General features: G+C 40.2%; 2 protein-coding genes across 6 annotated transcripts in view; one reads left to right on the top strand and one right to left on the bottom strand.

Annotated features, from left to right (window-relative positions):
- The window catches only part of TMEM163 (transmembrane protein 163), a 105,645-nt gene extending 95,055 nt beyond the window's left edge, over positions 1–10,590 (top strand). For all 3 annotated transcript variants that reach the window (XM_030016626.1, XM_030016625.2, XM_030016628.1), the window contains 3 exons: positions 3,208–3,319; positions 7,864–8,005; positions 9,452–10,590. In XM_030016626.1, the coding sequence (XP_029872486.1) occupies positions 3,208–3,319; positions 7,864–8,005; positions 9,452–9,512 (315 nt within the window). In that variant the 3' untranslated portion in view covers positions 9,513–10,590. The remainder of the gene's footprint in view (positions 1–3,207; positions 3,320–7,863; positions 8,006–9,451) is intronic.
- A 6,427-nt stretch (positions 10,591–17,017) lies between these two features.
- MGAT5 (alpha-1,6-mannosylglycoprotein 6-beta-N-acetylglucosaminyltransferase) overlaps positions 17,018–24,734 on the bottom strand; it is a 139,079-nt gene continuing 131,362 nt past the window's right edge. For all 3 annotated transcript variants that reach the window (XM_030016610.1, XM_030016609.1, XM_030016611.2), the window contains one exon: positions 17,018–24,493. In XM_030016610.1, the coding sequence (XP_029872470.1) occupies positions 24,295–24,493 (199 nt within the window). In that variant the 3' untranslated portion in view covers positions 17,018–24,294. The remainder of the gene's footprint in view (positions 24,494–24,734) is intronic.

The following is a 24,734-nucleotide window of genomic DNA, read 5'->3' as shown; positions in this document are numbered from 1 at the left end:
TAGTTTTAGGGGTTTAGAGATTAAAAGAAGGGAGTATCGTCTTCTGAAAATCTGTTTGGCACAGTCTAAAGCAAGAAACTGCTGAGGCATTTGCATTAAGAGCAGGGATTTTTAATTTTTTCCTTTCAAGTGTCCACTGCGATAACAAAGGAGCTTCGATTTCTCAGGTCTTCTGCATCATCAGTGGTTACTGGATTAGTTTTAGAAACAAAATGAGCTTGTCTTCTGTGATTCTATGAAGAAAAACACCAAACATATGAAGAATTTCTAGTTCCTGAATCCTCTATAAAAAGCCTGTTGATTAATTCACTTTATGAGTTGATTCAGAAATCTGAATCACATTTAAGTCATTCTTGGATTCCAGTAAAGCGGCTAGACTAATTTTGATCACAACTTTACAGCTGGAACAAATGGCAAGATGCATTTCCACATAATGTGAGTTTTGTGGCACATGCAGGGAAAAAACCTGAATTCACCCCAAAAATCTATGGTACATGCTATGGCAAGAAAAAACCAAAGCAGCTCAAAGTAATGTGCCATGCAGAGGATGAAACCTTGCACTATAACACAAGTAATAAGGCATAACATTTTCAAGATTCTGAATTAATAACTGGACTTTAAACATCTGTATCAATAATTTTCAAATTCTCTTGTATTGGGATTCGTAGTTTTTTCCAAACTGTGAATTTGTGATTGTTTGCAGGTCCACCCCCAGGAATTTCATCAGTGTAGGAAAACTGAATTTTGTCAGCCCAAGGCTGACAGTAACATAGCTTTTGACAGAAAAGTAGTTTATGCTGTCACCTCCACTGGGTCTACAACGTTCAGTTCTGTGCTAATGACAAAAGCTTGTGCTTTGCTGAGGAGGAAGACGAATACAAGAGGTAGGGATGCCTGGGAGCCATCAGAAAGTTTTTGGAGAGTGTGTGGGTGATGATGAAATAAGAGATCTCATGTAGTCATTGAGCACTGGCAAGCGAGATGCAAGAGAAGCACAATGTTGAACTGTCGACTACTCCACTGAGCACTCACCCAACACACGTTGCCTGTGGAAAGCTGGGGCTGGCCACTGGCCGGTGCACGGCTGAGAGCCCGTCAAGTTTGCACACCCCTTTGCACTGTTCTTCTCATCTGCTCCTCACTCACCATTTAGTGAGTGAGGGGCCTTCATGCTCTTGAGAGCATCACAAGCAGGTTTGCTTGCCATGCTTACGGTTACAAACGATTAAAGTAAAAACCAAACTCATGCATCTATGGAAGCTCGCTTTCTGTATGATAGTGTGGGAATGGCACTCTGACTGCTAACTCAGCAGGTTGGGGTAGACGTGACTAGGTTGATGGAGCATATCATTCTGCTTCAGATTATTCTGAAGTTTTATAGATATGTTGTATATTAAATATTAGGTAAAATATCTAAGAAAAGATTAGATTAAAATCTCAAGACCAATCTGAATTTGTCAGGCTATGAAAATTAAGTCTTTGGGCATAGTAAATATACATTTTTGAGAAAGATGCACAAAATTTAGAGGCATGAATTTGGCAAGGATCTCAAATTTCAAGTGGTTTTTGCAAAGCTTATCCAGACTTTTGGAGCTTTGTTGTCATTTCTTAGATCTTCTGAAAGCTCCCAGCTTTCCTTGCTAGGCTGACAGCAAGCAAATATGCCCAGTCCTTCCTTTGTCCTTCCCTAGCACTCCAAAATTGCCTGAGTATTTTCTAGTTGTTTTGTTAGAATAATTTTACAAATCCTTTTTATCTTACCTTTACCCAGTGCTTGAGTTCTGTGTTCTCACTGCCTCTATTTTATACTCTTCCCCTCAGTGCACTTTGTCTTAATATTCAATATCATACTAGGACTAGAGAGAATGAGCTCATGACTGAGAGTGAATGAAGTAGATGTTAAAAATTATATGACATAAAAAATTGTATAAAAATATATTGAATGATATATTTAGGGATGTGAGTACATTATACCAGTAATCTAATTCCCAGTATCTTCCTAAGCAGCTTTCAAAACCATTTTTTGATTTCTTTGGGTTTTGAATTGCTGCTAAAATAATGAAAATGGATGGAGCTGATGATGAATCATCATGACAATATTTACTATCAACAGGGATTTCTGCCAGTGTTTTAATCAGTAACAGGGTCCCAATGGCACTGGCCCACTTAGACCTGCAGATTAAAAAAAAAAAAAAAAAAAAAAAATTCTTGCTATTTCCTTTATTTGTACTGATGTTGCAACAGCTTAAGTTAAAGCTTCTACTAAGAGTAGTAACTTAATCTATTTCAAACCTCTGTGGCTAGATGGCAGGCAAGCATGCTAAGAGCTCGCTTGGGTTTTTCTGCATAGCCCATGGGCTGATGTACCTCGGGGGAGAAGGCACAGGGACTCCCTTTAGGCACTTTATTGCAATGCTGGCGTTTTGGCGCCCAGGAGTGTTTCTTCCCACGCTCGCCAAACACAAAATAGTAAGCAGAAAGAGGTAGGTGCCTCCAGATGACCTTTTAGAGAATGTGTGTTAAACAATAATTAGTTACTCTTATTTGCCCTACATAAACATGCAACTTTCTGTTGAGGGAGCCTAGGGAGCCCGTGTTATACATTCAAATTAAGAAATGTGGATATTTCTGTAGCTGCGAAATGAAAGTCCAAGGAAAATTTGTTTTCTAAGAAAGAGCTAAACTTGACTTTGCACATCAGTATCAAAACTCTTGCGGATGTAGCTTGGACCAGACTTTACCTTAGAAGAAGGAAACCAAACGAAACCAAAGCAAGTGCAGAATCAGAAACAATATTAAATGGTTATTTCTCACACCAAAAATCAGCAAAGGTCTGGTAAGTGGGATTCTACTCTCAAGCCTTTATCCTGCATGTTGGGACTTCATTACTGATTGCATTAGACACCAGATTAGTAGGCAGTCTGCAGTCAGCCCTGCAGGTATATAACCTCTTGACTCTGAGGAGTTTGGGTCAGTTCAAAATTTGTTGCATGGAACCGTTGTTAATTATGTTTGCAAAAGCAATTACAGACAGCAGTATAAGCAAAATAAGCACCAGCTGTTTTGAAAGTCATAACTCAGGAAATCTTTTTCTCAGGTTCTATACTTCAGTGGCACAAATAATTGCACAATAACTAGTACTATTTGTCATTTAATATATGGGGCATGACCGGAAGATATACTAATGCCTGACATCTTTTCTTTCAGGATGACTTTCTGTATAGTGTCTCCGTTTTAAGTGGAATACTTTGCACTGTCTTGGCAGTAATCAAATTTATGCTGGGAAAGGTCCTTACAAGCAGAGCGCTGATAACCGATGGTGAGTGTGAAGTTGATCCTGCTGCATTTATGGACTCTTCCAGGGAATGTTGTAGACACAGAAGATACAAGTGACCCCCACGCGAGGGCAACTGTGAAAGAGTATTGAAATAAGGCAGCCACTGGGAAACGGGGAAAAAACCCAAAACAGCCTGTGGTACCACCAGCCTTTTGCATAGATACCTCAGCTGAAATGGGTATGTCTGGTGGAAGTCAAAGTTAATGTGTGGATAGTAAGCAATAATAGAGAGTTAGAGGTAGAGCACATAATGAATTAGGTGTGGACTAGTCAGAGGTTAGATTACAGAGGGGGGTTATGACACCAATTTATGTAGCTTTGGTTAAGTCACATCTATCCTCACTGCCTATGCCTGGTAAACAATTCCATCCCCACGGTTAAAATGAAGCAAGTCTGTTGCAGAAAACGCCTCCCTGCCTTGAGCGGGAATCGCAACCATCATTCATACATACCCCCTGTAGACATAATTTGCCACTGTAGTGCTTTTCCTGCCACTCAGCAGAGCCGGGGGAGAATCGCATGTGTAAAACAAAGCCTTTGCCTGCCTCCTGCCCCGCACTCCTCTGGCCCTGCCGGAGTTCCGCACAAGGTGACTCTTGTCCACTGTATCCTTAGAAGACCTCACTGCCACTATTCCGTTGGCTCAGGCATGTAGCGCCTGACTATTGCTGGTTTCAAAGATACGTTTAAAGGCGTGTTTTAAAAGTAGGTCCAGATATGCCTCTTACTGACAAGGCTCAAGCTTGTGAATCTTCAGAAAGCCACGGGGATCTACTCTGCAAACAAGCGAGGCCACAGTCATGGCAGAGATTTCACAGCGCCCTGCGAATCTCTACCAGTTTTTATCTGCAAGCACAGGACAGTTTGAAATACTCTGTAAACATACACGGTAGGGTGTTAATGGTTCATGGATTGTGGTACGTAAATTATTTTACTCTGCTGAAGATTTCCCTTTAAGGAAATCCAATTTTCAGCTTACTCTAGAAATACACACAATTGCTTTATTTTAAGTAATTTAAACATACTCAAATTTTTTTTGGTGATGTGTGATAACACATATTATGAGTATTTATATTTTATGTCATCCTGCTTATAGAAATGCTCCATGAGTATTTATATTTTAAATAGAAAATAAGCAAAAAAGTCATCAAAACAGCAGTGCGGGGGTTACAACTAAGCTGCTGCCTCCCTGCATTTGTGATTCTCTCCCAACAGACCATGCTGTTCAGTGATCTTATTCTTTACTATGGACTCTGCCACCCTAAACATTTTGAAACAAAAAGATCTCCAACCTGCAAAAAGGATTCTGGAAAGGATCCTGGGAACTACAGACCAGTGAGTCTGACTGCCTTCGCTGTCAGAGTGTAAGTGGGCCATGTCAACTGTTTCAGAACTGTGTCTAAGCAGGCAAATGATTAACCCTTCCTTTAAAAAAATGTAGCTTGTTTTTGAAACGGAGCAGTTTTTTCAGACAAAATATTAGCTGAAAAATTCCTGAATAACTCTAGCTCTGAATCGGTCTCCTGTATGACACAGAAATCTCTTCCCCCATAATTACATCCTCGTGCTAATTATATTGCTTCTGAGCTGGAGATTGCTCATTCTTTGATTAAAAAAAATAGGGAATAAAGTATACAATTACCTCGGTCTGGTTTTTCTCTCTCCTTTTCCCCCTTCAGAACTACTTTAGAAGTAGGAGGCTGATCTTACCATGTGTGGTTAAATATCTTCTTTCACAAGATATATTTATATATACACTTGATTTATTAACAAGCAGGAGGAGACAATGTGATTCAGCAGCTGAGACAGATTTAGCACTCCCTTGCATATCTTTTTTTAGTGTTTTCTGTTTCCTGCTAATTTACCTCCTGTGATCACTGGCTGTAGACCAACAAACTGTTTTGAGTAACAAGAGCATACATTTTTCTTCCTGAAAAAGAGGTTTATTTTCAAAACAGCAAGTTCTCTCTCATAGATGTCAACCTCTATTAACTATTTTTTTAAAGAATAATTTTGTTTTAGAGTAGGGCTTGACAATAATATCTCTTTAAAGCCTAAATGTATGAACTCTAATAAGGCAAAACATTATTTGTACAATTTGTTTATAGCAAAAGCTCGTGGACTTTTGGATATTAAAACCAGCCATTTCCTGTCTCGAATTTTGTAACCTCTCAGAAGACAAATGCAGAGATGTAACAGTTGGATGATGTCAGCCAACTTTCCTGTAGGTTTGAGACCTGTTTCCCTCCCAGAATTAGCCACCTGTTTTTTCCTGTGCTAGCCTTACGCACAGAACATGGTATCTGGATTAAGACCTGCAGCCATTACATGATTTCCTGCCACACCAGCAAAGAAAGGTTTGACTGAATGACAGTCAGGAAGAGAAAACAATTTCCTTTGTAAGTAGCTTTTAGATCATTTGGAACCATCAGCCAATAATGGCAATAAATTGTATTATTCCTGCCTTTTGCATATCATGCTGATGGATTCTGACTTAAGCTGGAGCAGGGGAAGTAACACTTTTTAAAATTTACAGTTAATTACTTTATACTTAATATTCTTTATATATTCTTTATACACACACACACACACACTACATTTCATTGACATGTATTAGCAGTATAAGTTATATTGCCGGGAATAAAAAAAAGGATGAGTATTCTTCTAGACTACAGTGTTGACAGAGTAATCGTGTCTATATTGGTTCAGCTATGCTGGTATAATTAATCCAATAATCAGGCATTTACATGCAACGCCTGTGATACCAATTGTAGAATGCACTGCCACAGTCCAAAAAATCCCCAACCCCCTTTTCTTTGCAGGACCGGAGGCCTGAAACCTTTATATGCCCCGTTCTGCCACAGACTTGCTAAGAAACAGGTGCTTTTCCGTGCTGGGGTTTCATTTGCATTTAAGTACCTACTGATAGGGATCTGGTAAATCTTAATCAAAATATTGATGGTTTATACAAGTATTTCAGCTGGATACCTAGGAAAGGTCAATTTTAAGCTACATCTTTCAGAAAGACTTAATATGATTTAGGTGAGGACTGGCTGCGAGAGGGCTGGATCAAAGGAGGCATTCAGGAATAAGTGTCATGTATGTGGTTGTTGGCAGTCGTGCGGAATTGGAGAAAAACTGGCTAAGTACCGTAAGCAGCAGCTGACTAGAGTTGACTCCCAGGCAATATAGAGTATTTCAAGTTCGATTTTTTCATTGGTTAACTAGGTTAAGTAGTATATGTATCTACCAAATGAATGCATTATCAGTGACTTTTTTTTTTTTTTTTTTGGTAGAACAACAGTGATGTCTTTTGGGTTATTGAGGAAAAAAAAAATCAGAAAAAAGGAATTTGGGGGGAAAAAAATGAACACAAGGAATGACTTAAAGAACCCCAAAGCAATAACCAATCAAACAAGAGTTGAAGGCAAAATGGCATTAATTATTCCAAAAGCTCTAGGATATTTTGAAGGGACAATCACAGAGGCAAAGAGAAAGGGTTTAAAAAAGAAAGAGGAATCTAAAAGGATGTTCATAAAAATTGTGAATAATAGATGGGAAGCTCCTGTGATATAAGGTATAAATGGAGAATACTCCTAGGATTATCCTGTATGTCTTCCCTAATGCATTCAGCAGTGTATGTAGCTCTAAGCTATAGTGCCAAATACATGTAAATAAATATATAGGATGGGGTAAAAAGCTTCAAGAGAAGGTCTTTGAAATGTTACTGTCCAAAACCATTTTCCTTTTCATGAGCCCCTCAGGTATACTGGACTCCAGTTTGCTCCTTTTGAGAGAAAGTGAGAGCCTTTGGGTACCTTACAAAGTGGCCTTTGAAGTTCTAACTGGGGATATTTGCACATGCAGCAATGGTACATATATTATGAAGAGGTTCTTTGGAAGATAACTGGGCTACAGCAGTCATACTCAGGGCTGCAGCCAGCCAGCCACTATTTTACAGCTCAAAGATAGTTCATTCGTGACGATATGCTACAAGAGAGCTAAGCGCTTGACTGTCGGAGTCAATGTGGAGCAGGTACAGTATTTTGAAGGAATATTGCTGTTTGGAAAATGAGCATCAAGAGGTGAAAGCCCTATCAAATAAACAGCAGCTAGAATTGGGATTTGGAACTAAACAGAGAATGAAAAACTCAGGACTGACCAAATCAAGATGATAGTACAGCAAAATGAATGTAAAGTTATTTATCTCAGACATGACAACTGACAGAGGGCTTGCAATGCACTGGTCAGACACCAAATGGTCTGTCTTTGATTTGTTGAAGAGAAGCGTGGCAAAGACCTCTGGCCAACAGTCTGAACAAATCGCCCTGCCTCCTCCTTACCGCAGTGCAGTACCCCGTAGGTGCCACTGTGTAACGTCTCACAAGGGTCTGTGCTCCTCTCTGGTGGTACTGGTGTAACAATGCCTTCTCTCCCTACAGATTACTGCTGCTTAGGCAAGACAGTTAACCAAATCTCAAGGAATTTGCTTTCTTCCTCTTTTTTTCTCCCCCCCCCCCTTCTAGGTTTCAACTCTCTTGTAGGTGGAATAATGGGATTTTCCATCCTTCTTAGTGCAGAAGTTTTTAAACACAATTCTTCTGTCTGGTATCTGGATGGCAGTATAGGAGTTTTAATTGGACTTACAATATTTGCCTATGGAATCAAGTGAGTATCTCCTGCTAGCAGGTATTTCAGTATGTACAGCAGATGGGCTGTCTGTTTAATGTAATAAGCCATAGCTCTTAAAGGCTTATATAACTCCAGTAAAATCAGTCACTGGAATTTATTAGGCTAGCTACTAATACTGAAGCAGAGCGTGTGGAAAGGGATAAAAGATTGTGTGTCTCACATCAGTTGGAAAGAAGCCAGGACTTAAGAAGAAATTGGAATAATTTTAGAAGACTTTTGTATACCTGAATTTGGAAATAGAAGGTTTGAAACATTTGAAAAATAACCACAAATCTTGGATAAAATCAGTCCCTGTTGCTTTTATGGCACATTTCTAAGCACTGTTTTTTTCCAGAGAAAGTCCAAGTTAAAGGTAAGGTGCCCAAGTTTAAAGAATGATCTTGCTAGTGATTTCCATCCTAGCCCTACCCTATAGCAACTTCTGAACTGAAGGTTAGCCAGTCATGTTTCAAATGTTGTTTCTATTGAACTTTAAGATGCTTTCTTGATTCACGACACCAGAAATAGAATAAAATCAAATGAAGCTCTGCCACACGCTTTATGGCTGCCACAGTTTCACTTGGCTGCATGGAATCTAACTAAGGGTTTTGCGTTTTATCTCCCTTTCTGCCATAAGAGGAAGGGGGAGATGTAGCATCTTAGTTAATTGGAATCGTGCCTGTTAAGAAGCAGACCTTGGCCAGGCTGCAGTAAGCCGTCATCTGGAAGCTGTGTGGTTTTTTTTAAACTTGGAAAGTTAAATTACCATTTTAATGGGGAATACCATTCTTGGAAAAATCACTATAATTACTATTTCCATTGTAAAACTAACTGTTCTGGAAAACTGTAGAGGCAAATCCGTATAAAAATATTTATTTAAACATACCAAACAGCATTAGGAACATTTTGTACAGCCACTGAAACTCATGCTACATACATGCCATCAGTCTCCTCGACAGCGTGCTCAGCCATTGTGTCACCAAGACACAATGAAGGCTAATGAAGGATAAAACTAAATTCTGTTTTGGCAACTACCCGATTTCACAGTTTGTGAAACTACTGCTATTTTCCTCTACTGTTAGATACCTTCTTCCAGCAGCCTGGTGTGAAACAGGTTGCTACAACAGTCCCTTTCCCTCTAATCCCTCCATGGGTTCTCCAGCCAAAAGTGACTGCTGCTCTGCATTTCCATTTCTCAATGCAGCCCTGCATCCCAGCTTCCTAAAGGACAGCCCCTCTCCGCACAGTTTGTTTTACACTCCCTTTTGGGCAGAATTAATTGTGGGGCAGAATTAATCCTGATCAGGAGAAAGTAAGATAAGGCTGTTACTACATCTGAGTTCTTTCTAATTCATAAAATAAATTAATATAAGTAAACAGAACACCCCAGTTCCAGGGCTTTCCTCTGTCTCTGCATCAACACTCCTGTGCTTTCCTCTGCAGGTTGCTTATTGATATGATACCCCGTGTAAGGCAAACGCGCCATTATGAAATGTTTGAGTGAAGATCACACCCTCTTCTCTGTCAGGACTGTAAAACTACAGCATCGTACATTTTGGCAAGTGGTGCCAATGGTATTTTACTAAATATGCAGTTTGTTTCCCGTGGTCTTGTTTTTGTTGAAGTTTGTTTTAATGGGAAATCTCTCTGTAAAACTGGCATATGTGCACACTGCTTGCAATTCAGCGAAACAGCAGCATTTTTTTTTTTTTCAAGTATGCTATTGATTCCTGTGACAATAGAAAACATGCGGTTTGCAGTTTTAACCCAGCTGCCATGTTGTATATGCCAGAGTGAAAGTGTTCTTAATGGTGTGATAAGCCTGTGGGTAAAGAAGTGCCAGTTTCAGATCATGTTTTTTTCCCCCCCGGCCTGTACTTTCCCAAACACATGCTGTAACAGAAGTACAATCCTTACTAACCTCTTCGGCTAACAGAGTATCCTGTGTAGAGTCTGGACACCAAGAGCTGTGTTGCTTAAAATACTTAAGTAGCTACTTCCTCCCCCACCATTCAAATAGATGCACAGAAAGAGCAGGTACAAACCTTTCTGTGCTCAGAGAGATACTTCATTTTAATCCTAAATTAACTGAAACTATACCTCTTCAACATAAATTCCGTTTTTTCTTAACGAGACACTGTTCATAGCTTTGCATGGACCAAACAAGCACACACAGTATTACTGTACAGACCAAAGCCAAAAAGTCGTGCAAGGAAGAGGAGCTGCTTGAGGAATGGGATCCTCATCTTCTATTATACTATACGCAGATATACCAGCATGTGTGACTTTGTGGTTGCTCTGTAGTCTGACGATGGCACAGCAGTGGCTCAATCTGGTGGTGAGATACAGATCTATTTATTAGATTTAGATTGTCCTGTAAAGTGTTGCTCACCTTCCATCACGCATCTTATATATTACTTAATAGCAGGTTAAATTATAAAAGAAACTTGATGTATAATCAATAAAACTGGTATCTATTTTATACAGTATCTGTAAGTAACATTTGAAAACTATTTCCAGAATGTATCATAGAACAAAGTCTTCCTGTATAGCAGCCTATTAAACTGGATTCTCTGGCTGTATCTATTTTCTCTTTATTTTATATATTCCAGGTTGGTTTTCACAACACAGAACCAGTATTGTTGCTTCTGTTTATCACAGGTGGATAAAAAATAGACAGTCCACTGTTATGTTTGAAATAGGACTACGGTAAGTAGCCAAGGAGCTAGAAATGCCCATTTCTAGCTACATGACAATAGACTACATAAGCTAGAGTAGATGTACAATTAGGCTGTTCAGTGATTGATGTACAGCAGGGACGCTGATTTTTTTACTGGTACTTTGTGATGCTAAAACCATATTTCCCATCATATGTCACTTAGCAAGTTCTCAGCCAGATCCTTAAGGATCTTTAGTAAAAGCCAACTCCAAGAGATATGTGTAGGAAGAGACCACCCAAAGGTTTCACTGACCTGACAGTGCCTATATGAGGTGCACAATATCGGAAAGATGACACTCAGTTCCACTTCAAACAGAAAATTCTTTACGGCAAAATGAATTTTGTTCTGCTGCTATAGTTTGGTTATACATATTTTGGATCAATTAAGTTTGTATAAATCTTTGTATGGAAACTTTATAATATTGTTGCTATTAGTGCTGATGCTGCTTGTGCCTTACTGTCACAGGATGATGTTAGAGATCATCAGGTCATTCAGCAGTACAATGAAAGTTAAGTACAACGCTTTGACAAGACAAAGGAGCTACTTCATAAATGCATTCAGCAAGGACTCCAGAAAGACTGTAAAGTATAGGAGTCATCACTGTGCTCATCTCAGGTGGATTTTTAAATATCAAATACCTCCCCAAGACCCCTTCTTCCTACACAAGTTCCTAATTTGGTACGCTTTTGCTTATTCCTGGCTTTTTCCAGTTAAGCTGCTTCTCTGTCTCATGGTTCCATGAAGTGAGCTGTGGAACAGGTATTTCCCCACTGATTAACTAGCTTTTGTCAAGCATCTTCAGCCTCAGAATCATAAACATAGCTATATTAGACATTTCATGGTTTGTTAGTTTTATTAGTACTGTCTACTCTCTTCTGCCCCTGCAGGGGCCTTATTACTTCTCCAGTCCCATTTCTAGTTGTGAGAATGACACTTGGGAACTACCAAAAGTGCTGCTCCGCAGGGCCATGCGCTCCAGCAGCCCGTTTGTCGCAGAGGCCAGTGCCACCTGCTTCTGAAGGGAAGTGAGGAGGTGTAACTGGTTGCGGCAAGACACTTAACTCCTGGTACAACCTTTGCAACACAGAAGTCCTAGACCATTGAAAGTATGTAGGACATTAAAACCAACACCCAGCTCAAACATTAAATAATTCTGTTAAAATGCTGAGTGTAAATAGGAGCACAGGACTACACAGATGTGTTCATGCATGAAGCAAAGCTAAACACTGAGTAAATGTAGTTTCACACTTCTTGCTGGAACTCCAGCATGCTCTCAGAGGATGTTTGTAAGTACAGACTCCAGCTGTGTAGCCTTTGAAAAGGAGATGTGGTTAAACAAGTTAATCGTACTTTTTCTTATCAGATTAATTTAAACCAATTGCAGAAACTTTTCAGTTACCACAGGTGCTTCAAAGCATTTCTGATATTAGCAGGTAAATACAAGAAAATACTTGCAATACTTCAAAGGAAAAAGACCAGGAAATAACGATACTCAGAAATGAAAGCAAATGGATGCTGATAAAGCCAGCTAGCATCAGGGAGACTTTGTATGGCACATGACAATAGAAAAGAAAAATAAGTGCTCATCCAATTTACCAAGACACTCTGCTCTAGCTAGCCACCCCCAAAGGTAACAGTTTCTATGTTAGTTTTCTTTATTAAATGTCTGTGCCAGCTGATTTTTCTAACTATGAGCTAGATAACAAGTGTGCTTCCAGCTAAGCTAAGTGAAGGTGAGCTTTTCAAAAGCTGAAATAGCTCAAAAGCACTCGGACTAATCACCTGAAACTTGGCACTGGCCAACATAATACTTTGCTTGGTGATCACAGGCCACAGAAGCTTGTCAGCAGTGCCAAAGCCTCTTTGTTGTGCACAGGACACAAGGAATGAGCTTCAGTGTTCACACAAGGAACAGCACTGGCCAGTACAGAAACTGCAAACTAACACTAAAGTCTGGCCAAACTCAGAATTGCAAATTAATCCCTGAAAGTGACTACGCATCTGAGCAGATGCTTTGAATTTAGCCGTATTGTTCAGCAGAGAAAGAAGCTATCAAAAACTCTCACAGTAAGGATTACACCAGCTGCAGTCTTGAATCCCAAGCCATGCCTCACATGCACCAGGTAGGCATGAGGTGTATTTTAATAATGGAAAATAATAAATGTTCCACTTACTTACTTACTTACAGCTAAAAGCCAGATTGTCATCAAGAAATCACCAGACTACCATTCCTTGCTGATTTAGTCCCATTTCTCTTCTCACAATAGTAGGTAAGCCATAAATAAGTCTCATCCAACCATGGTGGAAAAATGGAGCCTCAAAAGAAGCTCCTTGCTGAAAATGATGTTCCAGAAATGGACCTGAAGCAAAGACCCCAGACAAGAAGCTCCTCAGACATGGGCAAATTCAGCTCTAGGTACACCTGCATCTGGGAATGTACCACAGAGTTCCTCACAGTTAGTAATACCATTTGCATTGCTGCAAACCCAGCTGCGTGGGAAAAAAGTGTAGACATTTCTGGCATCCTTTTCTGTGGGTCAGCTCATGAAGATGCAAGGTCATGAGACAAGTAGTAAGCCTTAATAATACACAAAGCCGGAATGTTTGTTCCCAACATGGCAATGCATTTTTCCTAAACAATCAGTCAAATTTATGCTCAAGTAATGTGTTCACTATCCGTTCTCTTTTGAAGCCTCTGAGGATGGAGTATTAGGGGGCCATCACAGCAAGCTGCCTCTGCAGCGACAGAGATTAGGAAAAGCTGAAGCTACTTGACCCAGAGATTATCCCTGGGGGGGGGGGCACGGACGTGTGTAGGTGCTTCATCCAGAGTTTGGCCATAGGAAAGTGGCATGCTGTGCTCGCAGCACCTGTAATTTCTCACCTCTACTCCTAAATCTGCTGCTAGTCAGTGTTAGGTGCGCTGCCACCAAGTGGTGCTGTGACAAAGCACATCACTGAGCCTGTGGCTGTGTTTATTGAGTACCAGTAACTAAGGAGTAGCACACAAAAACACATTCCTGCGGCCTGGCATGCGGGTCCAGGTTACGCAACTGGAGAGCATAATTAAATCAAGTAGCAGACAACCCAGGGATATTTCCCTCTCCTGTTCCTCCTACGTTTGGGAGCTGACGTTTTCCTTTCAGCCACAAGATCGGTATTTGAGGCAGCACTGAACGGTTCTTGAATTTTACCTGATTGGTGCTACTCCCTGCAGTCAGCACAGCTGCTCCTCTGGCGGCCTCCAGCCCACCCCGGGAGCATGCGAGAGCAGGTCAGGAGAAGCCCAGCCTGCAGGTGTCCAGCAGGGACGGACATGGGCACCAACAAAAGCACTCGGATGCAGGGAGGCCGAAAGTCCGTTTATCCAAAGCCTGCACAGAAGGGCTACTCTTCTCTACGTTAGTTTGGCAAGTAATTAGGAAACATCCTATTTTGTTGGCTAACGCTGTTGCCGCCAACCCCGGTATTCTTCTGAATGCACTTCTTCGTGACACAGGCTTTACAGGATTGTCGCCCTTTACCTTACACTGAGCAAGGAGTGGAGGTGACACCTGTTCTAAAATAGCAAAATGACAAGAAATGCCAACCTCCTTTTCCTGGGGCAGACCCATCAAGCAGAATCCAAGCCAGCAGCATGGTCTTGGGCAAATCCCATTGATTCCTCCCTCCCGCCTATGGAGGCGGGGAGGAAATAAAAGCTGAGAGGGGTCTCTCCCTCTCTAAAAAGCAATTTAGCAGCCTTTACTTCAAAGAGCCACTGGACCAATTACTTACGTTGCAAGCAAGCAACAGTTGTTACTTGCTGAAACACCAGAGGCTCATCATACCTTGGTACGTTTTCTTTAAAGGTGGTATTCCTGCTTCAGCATTTTTGTTCAGCGCTTTTCGCTTTGAAGTTTCCCTTCTCACAAACGTGCTCAAAAACGTGCACGAGGCAGATGCCTTCAGCCAGCCAGCGCTCCTCCGACGTCCTGCAGTAAGTCTCGTGGGAGGAAAGACCTCCAAGCCGCGGGTCCACAAGACAAAGCAGGACATACAGTGAGACCTAACATCTGGAGTCTGTTCGGTGCAAACAGTATTTGATTTCTTTGGCAACAAAGATTTACTACTGGGATTTTAGTTAAATGCAATCTCCATAATCAGTAAAATACTAAAATGTGCAAGTCCCAACAAGCATAAACATAAATACAGGGCATTGTAAAGCAGTAAACTGGGATCCTCCGTCTCTTGCAAGCTGAAGTGTCAGCGCAAGGTGAGGCTTTTGAGAGCGGCACAAAGTCCCAGCAAAATGTTTCCATCTGTGGACTCTCTACCAGATGGAGTTTGACTGAACCCAGTCTAAGTGCGTAAGAGTTGAAGGATTTAGTATTCAAGCTCCCTCAATGATCTTTCCAATACAGCTGCATGGCGTGTGTGTTTTTTACTCCAAGTTCCAATTTTCATACATTTTTTTTCCGTTATGTGACTGCAACACAGCCCACAGCTGACTCTAGCTGCTCACCATCTTACAGATGTCTCCTCGTAATGTCAAAGCTGAACAACAATTAGGGGAATGAAACAGGAAGAAAAATGTTTCCCAAAATAACCGGAACAAAGGACTGAATGAGCAGTGTCCTCCACTAATTAATTTTGATGTTAGGAAACATTTCAGAATTGTGGTATGTTGAATAGCAACACAGAACCAACAAATTTTTCACCAATTTTAACCTGAGCTGAAGTTCGCCAAGGCAATACCCATAAAAAGGGGTGACTGGTGAAAAATATTCATGTACTTCACCTCACTGAAACAGTACTAAAAGGCTCTTGCAGAAGTACCGCCAGCAACGCGCAGCAGAAAACCGTCCTGTGTAGCCACGATGCCCTAAACTCCCCAATTCCGGCAGTGACTAGATTATGCAATCCAAACCCAGGTCACAAACCCTCGCCCAAACCTGCAGGCATTTCACCTTCCCACTTCAGTGTGACGTTTTTATTTATGCTATTGCTTACCAGTGTTGTCTGCCATTAATTGGGACAGGGAAAAAAAAAGGATCCCAAGCTGATAGTTACTGACTTCTGGACTATTCTGATTTTACATTACTCAGTTATGTGTGGCCACATGTTAAAAAAAAAAGCATACAAAAAAGATGGAAAAAGGTGGTGGTGTAAGAAAGTAAGCAGCTGCTTCTCACCAGTGTAGTTTTAAAAAGTACATAGCAGCTATGTTACAAATGGACATTTTCACAACAGATAAAAAAGAGCTGGTCTTCATTTTGGTTTTTTGGTTGGTTGGTTGGGGTTTTTTTACTATTCATTTTACTACGGCATACTGCTCCCGCATTAATTGTTCTATTACTCTCGGACACCTCCACCAAAACCTCTGAGAATTCCTAGGAGAAGCTGACAGGAGAGGACCCTTCCCTCAGTCTCGGCTGGGCTAACAAAAAGTGAGGTGGGCAGAAAGAGCCATTCAGCAGAATGGGTGCAACCGAAATAAAGCGACAGTTCCCTCTAAGAAGTCTCAATCTGTGCACATATATATTGTACGTCTTTTTTGATGTATGTGCTTACAACCTCCGAGGTGATTTAATGTGGCACCCATCAAGCGGACTGAATGCACACTCCACTCCCCGTAAGACACAGGTTACCACCTCTCAGATGATTTTGGCAGAGGGACTCTCCGGGGCACCTCGCGGGTGGCGGCTCCTGCAGCACCAGCTGCTGTCGGCTGCTGAAACCTCAGCCCGGCCTGGGAGCGACGCTGACTGAAGCAACGCAGGCGCGTAGTCCAAAGTTTCACGCTTGATCTCTTGTTCCATAGGCGAGTATTCCGTAAGCCATCCCAGCTCTTCGCATTTAAACGTGGATCTTGAAAGACAACGCTCTCTAAAGCTGTTATTTTACCACAACATAGCTTTCATTTTTTAACTCCGTAGTGTATTGTGCCAGTAAGTCTTGTCTATCCGTGTGCCACTGTGCAATTCCAGAGTCTTCCTTGTGTGCTGGAAATTTCTAGGAAACCAGGAATTCCTCACTACTGCTGTGGCAAAACTGCCCTCCTGAAATGAACCTTGATTTTATCCATTGTCCAACACGGATTTAAAAGAAAAAGTAAAAAGATAATTACTTGCCTGTTCTTATGGCCGAGATGTGGGTAGATGGGACTGTTCATGCTCACCTCTGAAGAGGCGGGCGGGCCAGCAGCAGAAATGCCCAGCTACAGAATTGCAAGGATAAGCCACAGAAACGCGATTTTGGATAAATGGCAGCTCACAGACTTCCCATTTAAGCACAAAGCAATCATAAATCCAAATCACACAAGAAAAAGGTTTATTGAAAAATAAAGTTCTCCCTAGTTTTTTTCTACAACAGTGAAAACAAAGCATTTTTCTATGCCATTAAAGTACAGACATTTACTTTTCTAAAAAAAAGAAAAAAAAATTAAAAAAATCCCATCCTATTGAACCCCAGTAACTTGACAGTATCTGAACCACTGTGTTCTGTTCTTTCTGAATCAAACTGCTTGAACGTAATATAGTGGAACACAACCATTTAAATAAGACCAAGGATCAACCTTTTAAGAGAGACTTCAAACCAAACACACATAGTATCAGCCTGACCCTGAAGTTCTCATGTACATATAAAAACTCTCATTGACTCCAAATTATTATCTGCAAATGCAGCACTCTTATTTTTACAGATTTCAGTAGGGTTTTTTGTCCAATTTACAGTGCTACAGGGATTATTCAGACTTTGACTCCCTTCGCCCATGGAGAGAGAGTCTCCCCCAGGGAATGACTCAGACCAGAAACGCAATTGCTGCCCCAAATTGCCCTCTGGAGGGCCCCCCCGCAGCAGTCAGCCTAGCGAGCTCAGGGGGATCAACTTCTCCAAGCTCAAATTAGCTTTGTAACTATCCCCTTGTATTTTTATTTTAGCTCTCCTGGAAGCTTCAGGGTAACTTTTCTCATAAAATGTACTCTTTTTTTCCTTTGGTAAAAACTGCCGTTTCCTCCTGCTCTGCTGTATTCCTTTGCAAAAACCAAATAAACCCATGACTTCTTAAAAATGCTTTCACTGTACTGCAACAGACCCGGTAATGAATGTAACAAATTACTTCTGGGTATAACCCTATTAAAATTAATTGCCTTCAGACAGCAATTTAACTTGATTTATTGTGTACCTATCTGATACTTCGAACTACTTTGCAGCTGCTGGAGTCCGAGCCAGGACCCGTTGCATGCACTTTGCCAAGTGTCCGGATGGCTCCAGTAAATGCCATAGCATTATTTACATGCTCTCCTTAAAGCCAAGGATTTTGCTGGCTCCTGCAGGACCGAGCCTCTACTGCGTGGCTGGCCGCGAGTGCAGCAGCACTGACCTAGGGCTAGTATTTGCAAGTACGACAGTGCAGTGCAATAGAGATACATTTTCCTGTACAAAGCGGCAGCCACGTGTTACAATAGCTGTGAAACGTGAGGACAGCAGGGTCCACAATGCTTCAGTCCTACGAGCCCTTACGCAAGGTGACAAATTCTGTTCCCATGCATAGCCCACCTTAGTTAAATGGCACCTGCGCTGACCTTCCTAGCAGAGAGAAGGGTATTCGCTTAATTACAACTGAATTTTTTTAAAGCCGTTTCTGTGTGTGGAAGGTGGAGTTATTTCATCAAAACTTTGAGGACCTGATTTTATTTACCCATTTAATAAAGAGGTGGCTTAGTGCTGTTGAGAGAGGTCTGCTGAATTAAAACATAGTATTGTATGTTCATAATTATATGAATATGTCAAGGATTACACCTATAAAAGCAAGACACTTTGGCAACAGTTGCACTTTGTTGTTTCTCCCTGGAAGAAAGAACATGAACGATGCCTCACATCTGAGGCATTCTGGGGTTCAGCCTCTGGTATTTTCAACACATTCCTACAGTAAACATCTTACACTTGATACACGGAGTTTGCTCTTTACACATTCCATTTAAATATAATATTTGGAAATTACAAACTAATTTAAAAAAAACAACAAACCTATAGAGCTGCTTAAAAATATGAAGACAAGATTTAAGTCACTGCCCATAAAACAGTATCTTTTGATGTTACATTTACAGCAATATTATTAAAGCCTATCTCAGTGAAACCGTATCTGTCCCTGGCCTTTTCAGCCTGAATGAAAGCATACATCTGTCAGTGCATTATTCGCCTCGACTTTACAGCGGTCCCTAAAACGATGGGACCAAAGGAGAACTACAAATGGAAGGAGATCCCAAGTCCAAACTTGAAGGCATAGCAGCTGTAGGGCAAACATCATGAAGAGCGAGCCATGCCAAAATGTTAGCACCCCTGGAAAAAAAGACTGTGAAATTGGAAACTGGTAACTACTAGTCTCTTTAAAAAAACCAAACAACAAAAAACCCAAACACCCCACCCCTCCAACTCCAGACTGCAGACTGAACAGCTATTTAACCAAGTTTTCAACTGATGCTTTAATAATAGGTAACATCAACTTAGTCAGAGATGATATCTGCTGTAAACAGCAAGGAAAACTGGCTGCTGATATGTGTACAATATAACCTGCAAGTGTTTGGTCTTTATCTTGTAAGATACAGTGCTTTGTATGTATTAAAAAGGGAGAGCTGCTTTTTTTAATTTGAAGAAAAATTAATGGAGGAGTTCAGCTATCACTGAAGCCAGTGGGAGTCATGAAGTTAATTAGACTTGAATGAGATTGTATTCAGCCTGATTCATCCCATGTAATTTATTTTACTAGCAAAATCTGGTCCTGAAATGCACTACAAGCAAAATACATACCTGAGAAAGCAATTTGGATTTTGTTTATGTGAAAAGTGCTGCAAGCTCGTAAATCATCTTTGTAATTTAGATGGGCCACTCATTTTTGAGAGGGGAGGGCATGTCTTTCATATCAAGGATAAACCAAGGACGTCGACTAGGATTTTAAAGGATACTGGTACAACACGATTAAGGGAGGAGAGAAGACATCAGCTAACAACCTGATTTGCAGCTGGTATCAACAGAAACTGTCAGCAAGTCTGAACGCTTGTCAATAAGCAAGTTGCAAAAGCCAGTACAAGTAGTTGGGAGCAGAGCCGAGCGGGGAAGATGCAGAGTCCTGGCTCTGTCTGCAGCCCCGTTCCGCGGTCTCCAACTGACACCTGATCGGCAGCTATTCTGCAAAATATTCTTCTTGCAGAAAAGTAGTAGCATTAAAAAGAAAAACATCTGCAATAAGCTGAATATCCAGAGTTCCCTCCCCACTGAGAGTCATAAATTCAGGTACCATAAAAGGACTGTATTCTCCGGGTAGCACCAGGAATCACCCCCTGCACTTCCATGTACAGACGTCTTTATCTGAAAAACCAACACCTCACAAACTTTAATGTGGATCTTCAATTCTCCTGCTGATCAAATCAGATATGGCTGTTCCTAGAGGTTTTCTGTTAGCATTGTCTCCTAACGGCTTTAGTTTGCTCTCTGGTCATTAAACAAAGACATCCCATCCCAGCAGGAGCTCTCATGTCAAATTACAGATATTCAGTAAAGGGTATTCTGCTTGCAGGAGCAACGTTTTGCAAGAATTATGAAAGTTATAGTTTTATCTTATTAACCCTTACCTTATAGTTTTAGAACCGATTTCTCCGCTACTTAAAAACATTCAAAATTCATACTGCTAAGCTGTGTAGTCATCAAGCACTATTTTTACCTGTAATTAGTGTTCCACTATACTTGTTCAGACAGTGTCCATATTCCAAATGCTCATCCAAACCCCAAAGAAAGTAAAAAAAGGCACATAAACATTAAATATTTGTAGGAGAAACATAATCTGATATAAACAAGCAAACACGCAGCTGCAACTATAAATTACAAAAAGAAACATAGAAACTAAGCAAAAAATGCAAAAAGCAACTCTATTTATACATGTGCAAATCAACTTGCATATATGAAATAAATGAGGTTTTTATTGGCATTTTTAAACAGTGTGTATTTACCAACTTTACCTTTCAAAGGCAAGCCTTTATGTTAATTTTAATAAATATGTAAATGCTTCTCAAGTTTTCTAATCTCGTAGGAACAAGATTTTTGAAAAAAACTAGGTCACATACAAAAATACAAAATTTTAAAACAAAGAATGTCTTGATATGAGAGATATGTTTAAAAGCTTGTAAAGTGTTTTTATATTCAACTTTTTTGACATTTTTTCCCATCAATTGCTGATCAATATATTCAAATGCAAGTCATGCAAAAACCTGATTTCTGAGTAAAGGAAGCTGCAAGCTTTACTGTCAGACTGCAAAACAGTAGCACAGTCCCATCTCTAATAACCTTGTTTAAGTGCAATAATTAGACTACACCTTTATTCTTTAATTAGGAAGGAAAATAGTCATGGAACTTGGACAGAAGGCTGCCCTCTATCCTGACATGTGGATATATATTATACGTTTTAGTAAATCATTCAAAATTTTAAATAGTCCCACATGGATTTGCCTGAGTGCTTATCTGCGGAAGGATTCACTTATTTATCAACGCACGAACAAACACTGCTGAGTGATGGGGGAGTGCTGTATCGGGTTTAGCGAGTAATGTTTACAAAGTTTATGCACTTACAGTTCTCATATGATAGTTTCCTTTTACAGAAATTTAGACTGAAGCTGCAGTTCATAAAAGTAATATTTCTTCTGAAAAGAGAGCTTAAAATTAATAATAGAGGCCTTTCGAATTATAGGTCTTGGTTCTTTTTTCTTTAAGATTAATGAGCCTTCTTTATAGATTTCAGTGGAAATAGGATCAGACCCAACTGATTCTGAAGCCAATTTAGATGTTCTGTCCCTGGCTAAAATGCAAGCAGCATTGGTATCTGCTGTTTCATTTTTGCCAGTATGCAGTAATTCAGTTCAGTAGACTAGAAAGAAACAGTGCTACAGCATGAAAAAAACCCAGAGCTTATACAGACTCTCCCTGCTGTGGTAAAGGCAAACTTAGCATTGAACAAAACACTAGACCAGAAAATCTTATAACAACAAATACCTAAACCCTCCCGTCTTTAAAGGTTTAGAGGCAAAATAAAACGCAGTATGCCATGTGGACCATACACTGGGGGCGGGAAACAAGCAAATACGTATTTACAGCAAAGAATTGCACTACAGCAAAAACTACGTGGTTTGCATTCTTTAAGTGCACCCATACAAATCTTTGTTTCCGATGTAATTCTGCAATATCTCATTCCGAACTAAATTCCTGCCTGAAGAACCTCAGGCTGAATGGGTAAAGGCAAATTCTGCTGTTGCCTTTACTTTCAGCACCAGGTGTAAGTGTATATATTTTAATATGCAGGATTTTCCAGTTGCATGAATATGCACAGGTATGCAGGAAATATTTTATATAAATACAAAATGAATTGGTGCGCCTGCTGAGACTCATTTCCAAACCTCCTCCCCCAGCTTTTCCAGAGTATTAAAACTATTGCGAACTCCATTTGTGCTGACTGAAGCAAACGCTGAGCTATGGTAACAGTGAGGATTTTCATACTAGTTTGTGTTTGTTTTCTTTTCATACAAAAAGTTTGCCTCCCATGATAGGGCCCAGCTGTTCTGTTTCTGGAAAATTACTCTAAAATGCAGCACATCATCACAATGCAGTTCCTGGTGACCCTGCTGTTCAACACTTCCCCCATATCCTTTTTGGATACTGAACAATCTCTCAGGATTAAGTTCTGTGTAGTCCACAGCAATGTTACGGAGTTTTACAGGATAACACCGTCAGGAGTGCTGAGGCAGTAAACAAAAAAACTTGAAAAAACTAATTCAGTGCTTTCAAATTGAAACTTTAAATGTATACTGTTCTGCTCTCTTGTCTTGAGAATTTATCCAAGATTAAATAGCATTTCCCTTGCTTGGTCTTTGGTAGGTCAAGAGACACATCGATATTCACACACAGATAATGAATGCCAGTTACAAGAAAAATCTGAACCAACCGGATATATCCAAGAAAGGAAAATTTAAAGTATCTATGCTTTTCATTATTAACTGGTAATGTTTGTTAATCTTTATGAAAAAACCCTTCATGTTGATTTGAGGTTTTTTCCCCGTACGGTCAGAGCACGTCCAAAGTGTAAACCTGCACACTACGAGTGCTTTCAAAATATACTGCAGATTTGTTTCTCACTGATCTTAGCGTATCATTTCCTGACTCCAAATGGTGCTGTCAAGCATGCCACCTTCTGCTGAAAATAACAAAACTTACCTCTATAAAAAGAAGGTGGTTTAGAAGATTTAACTTGCTGCTCTAAGAAAAATGAAGTTTGATTTGAATACCAAACTCTTGAATTGTTTTAGTCTAAATTTGTAATTGGTGTGCCTGCTAAAAGAAAAAAAGAAACAAACACCACCCCCCAAAACAGAAAACCAAAGAACCCACGAGATTGATCAATGCTTTTCTTAGCAGTTTTTTGTCTCCTCTTACTTGTTCTTCAGAAAAAAATTCTCTTTAAAAACCTAGCTAGTTATGAAGACATTTTACATTTCTATCATACAATAATTATAGTTAGCTTAGTTTAACCTTTCTATGTCATTCAGCAACACTTTAACTACTGGAAGCCGTAGCAAACTGAGGCTCTAACGATAATATTGCTCCAATGATGCTGAATACTTTTTGCTTCACACAGTATTTCTAGTAGACAGACTACAACAGAAGCATGGGCAAATTCCAAGGATTACTCTCTAAATGGGACCAGTAAACTGTGACAAGTCCATTCCAAAAATGGCAGTATGTTTTTGTAGCTTTTCCACACTGAAGAAAATGCCACAATCCTAGTCAGTCGTTGAGTCACCAAGATGATGTGTCACACGCTGGCAACTGCCTATTTGCTCATTCATGATACTCTCTGTTTAGACTGCTCCGACGCAGCAGCCGTGACGCAGACAATACCTTGTTGTATACAAAGATTTAAAAAAAAAAAAAAAAAAAAAAAAAGAAAGAAGAACTGGGCCCAGATAACCCAATAACAGGGTACAGAGCTATCTTGTGATTCTGAGTTCTCATGAAGTAAACCACTTTATAGCCATTCAAACTAAAGCAGTACCCAAACCAGTGCACCTAGAATAAAATATTAGTCTTCCCTCCCCTGCACCCCCCTCCCTCAAGCACACTTTTTTCAATTTTCTACTGGAATGAAGTTGAGATCCTTTAGCTAACCATGATGGGGGATGTCCTAACTCATTAAAAAAATAGAAAACACTTCACCCAAACAACAGAAAAAGAAGTTTGATGGGTCTGGGAATTTTCTACAAACTATTCTGTGCAGTCATCTTCAAATCACTGTAGAACATGAAACTCATTTCTCTTCGCAAACAGATGAAAGAATCTGAAGAGTTACACTGCAAATGTTCTTATAGGAAGAAAAGATCAGTTAGCTGTTTGTTATGAATCCCTCCTCTCTTAGTAGATAATTCTGCCCAGCAATGATAGCTCTGCCTGCAGCGAAAAACCTGGACAAAAGTGCAGGAAGTAATAAGTAGCTCCTCTCAAAACTACTTACATTTTGTCCGCAACTCAAAAGAAGCTCTGCTGCTGCTATAGGCAGTCTTTACAAAGCGCAACCTGCCCCTTAATATAGTCTCTGCAGGGGCAGATTCTTCTGTGGGTTGGGTGGGAGCCGGCACAGCTGAACAATAAGAGGTCACCTTGGAAAACACAGTGCTTCCTTCTTCCATCAAAAGAGGGGACCAGAATATCATTTGCAGACTCCATGGTGAGACATTCAATATTATGCCTAAAAAGCAAAGCACATGATCTAAATCACAGCGGAGTTTACAGGAGTTCGGTACAGTTTCCATCCTTCCTTGCTAAAAATAAAATAAAATGCTGTATTACATCCTAAATCAAGTACATTCAGAATTGCAGATTTCCAGAACGTGACTCTCATTTCTTTTCGCCTGTGCAGATTCTCTCTGCAGAGGGCAGTACAGCCTTTTCAGTTTTACTCCGTTTCCTAAAGATTAATAAAAGAAGTT

Source organism: Aquila chrysaetos, chromosome 6 (genome assembly GCF_900496995.4).
Source record: "Aquila chrysaetos chrysaetos chromosome 6, bAquChr1.4, whole genome shotgun sequence".
Taxonomy (NCBI): domain Eukaryota; kingdom Metazoa; phylum Chordata; class Aves; order Accipitriformes; family Accipitridae; genus Aquila; species Aquila chrysaetos.
This window is presented reverse-complemented; position numbering and strand designations above follow the sequence as displayed.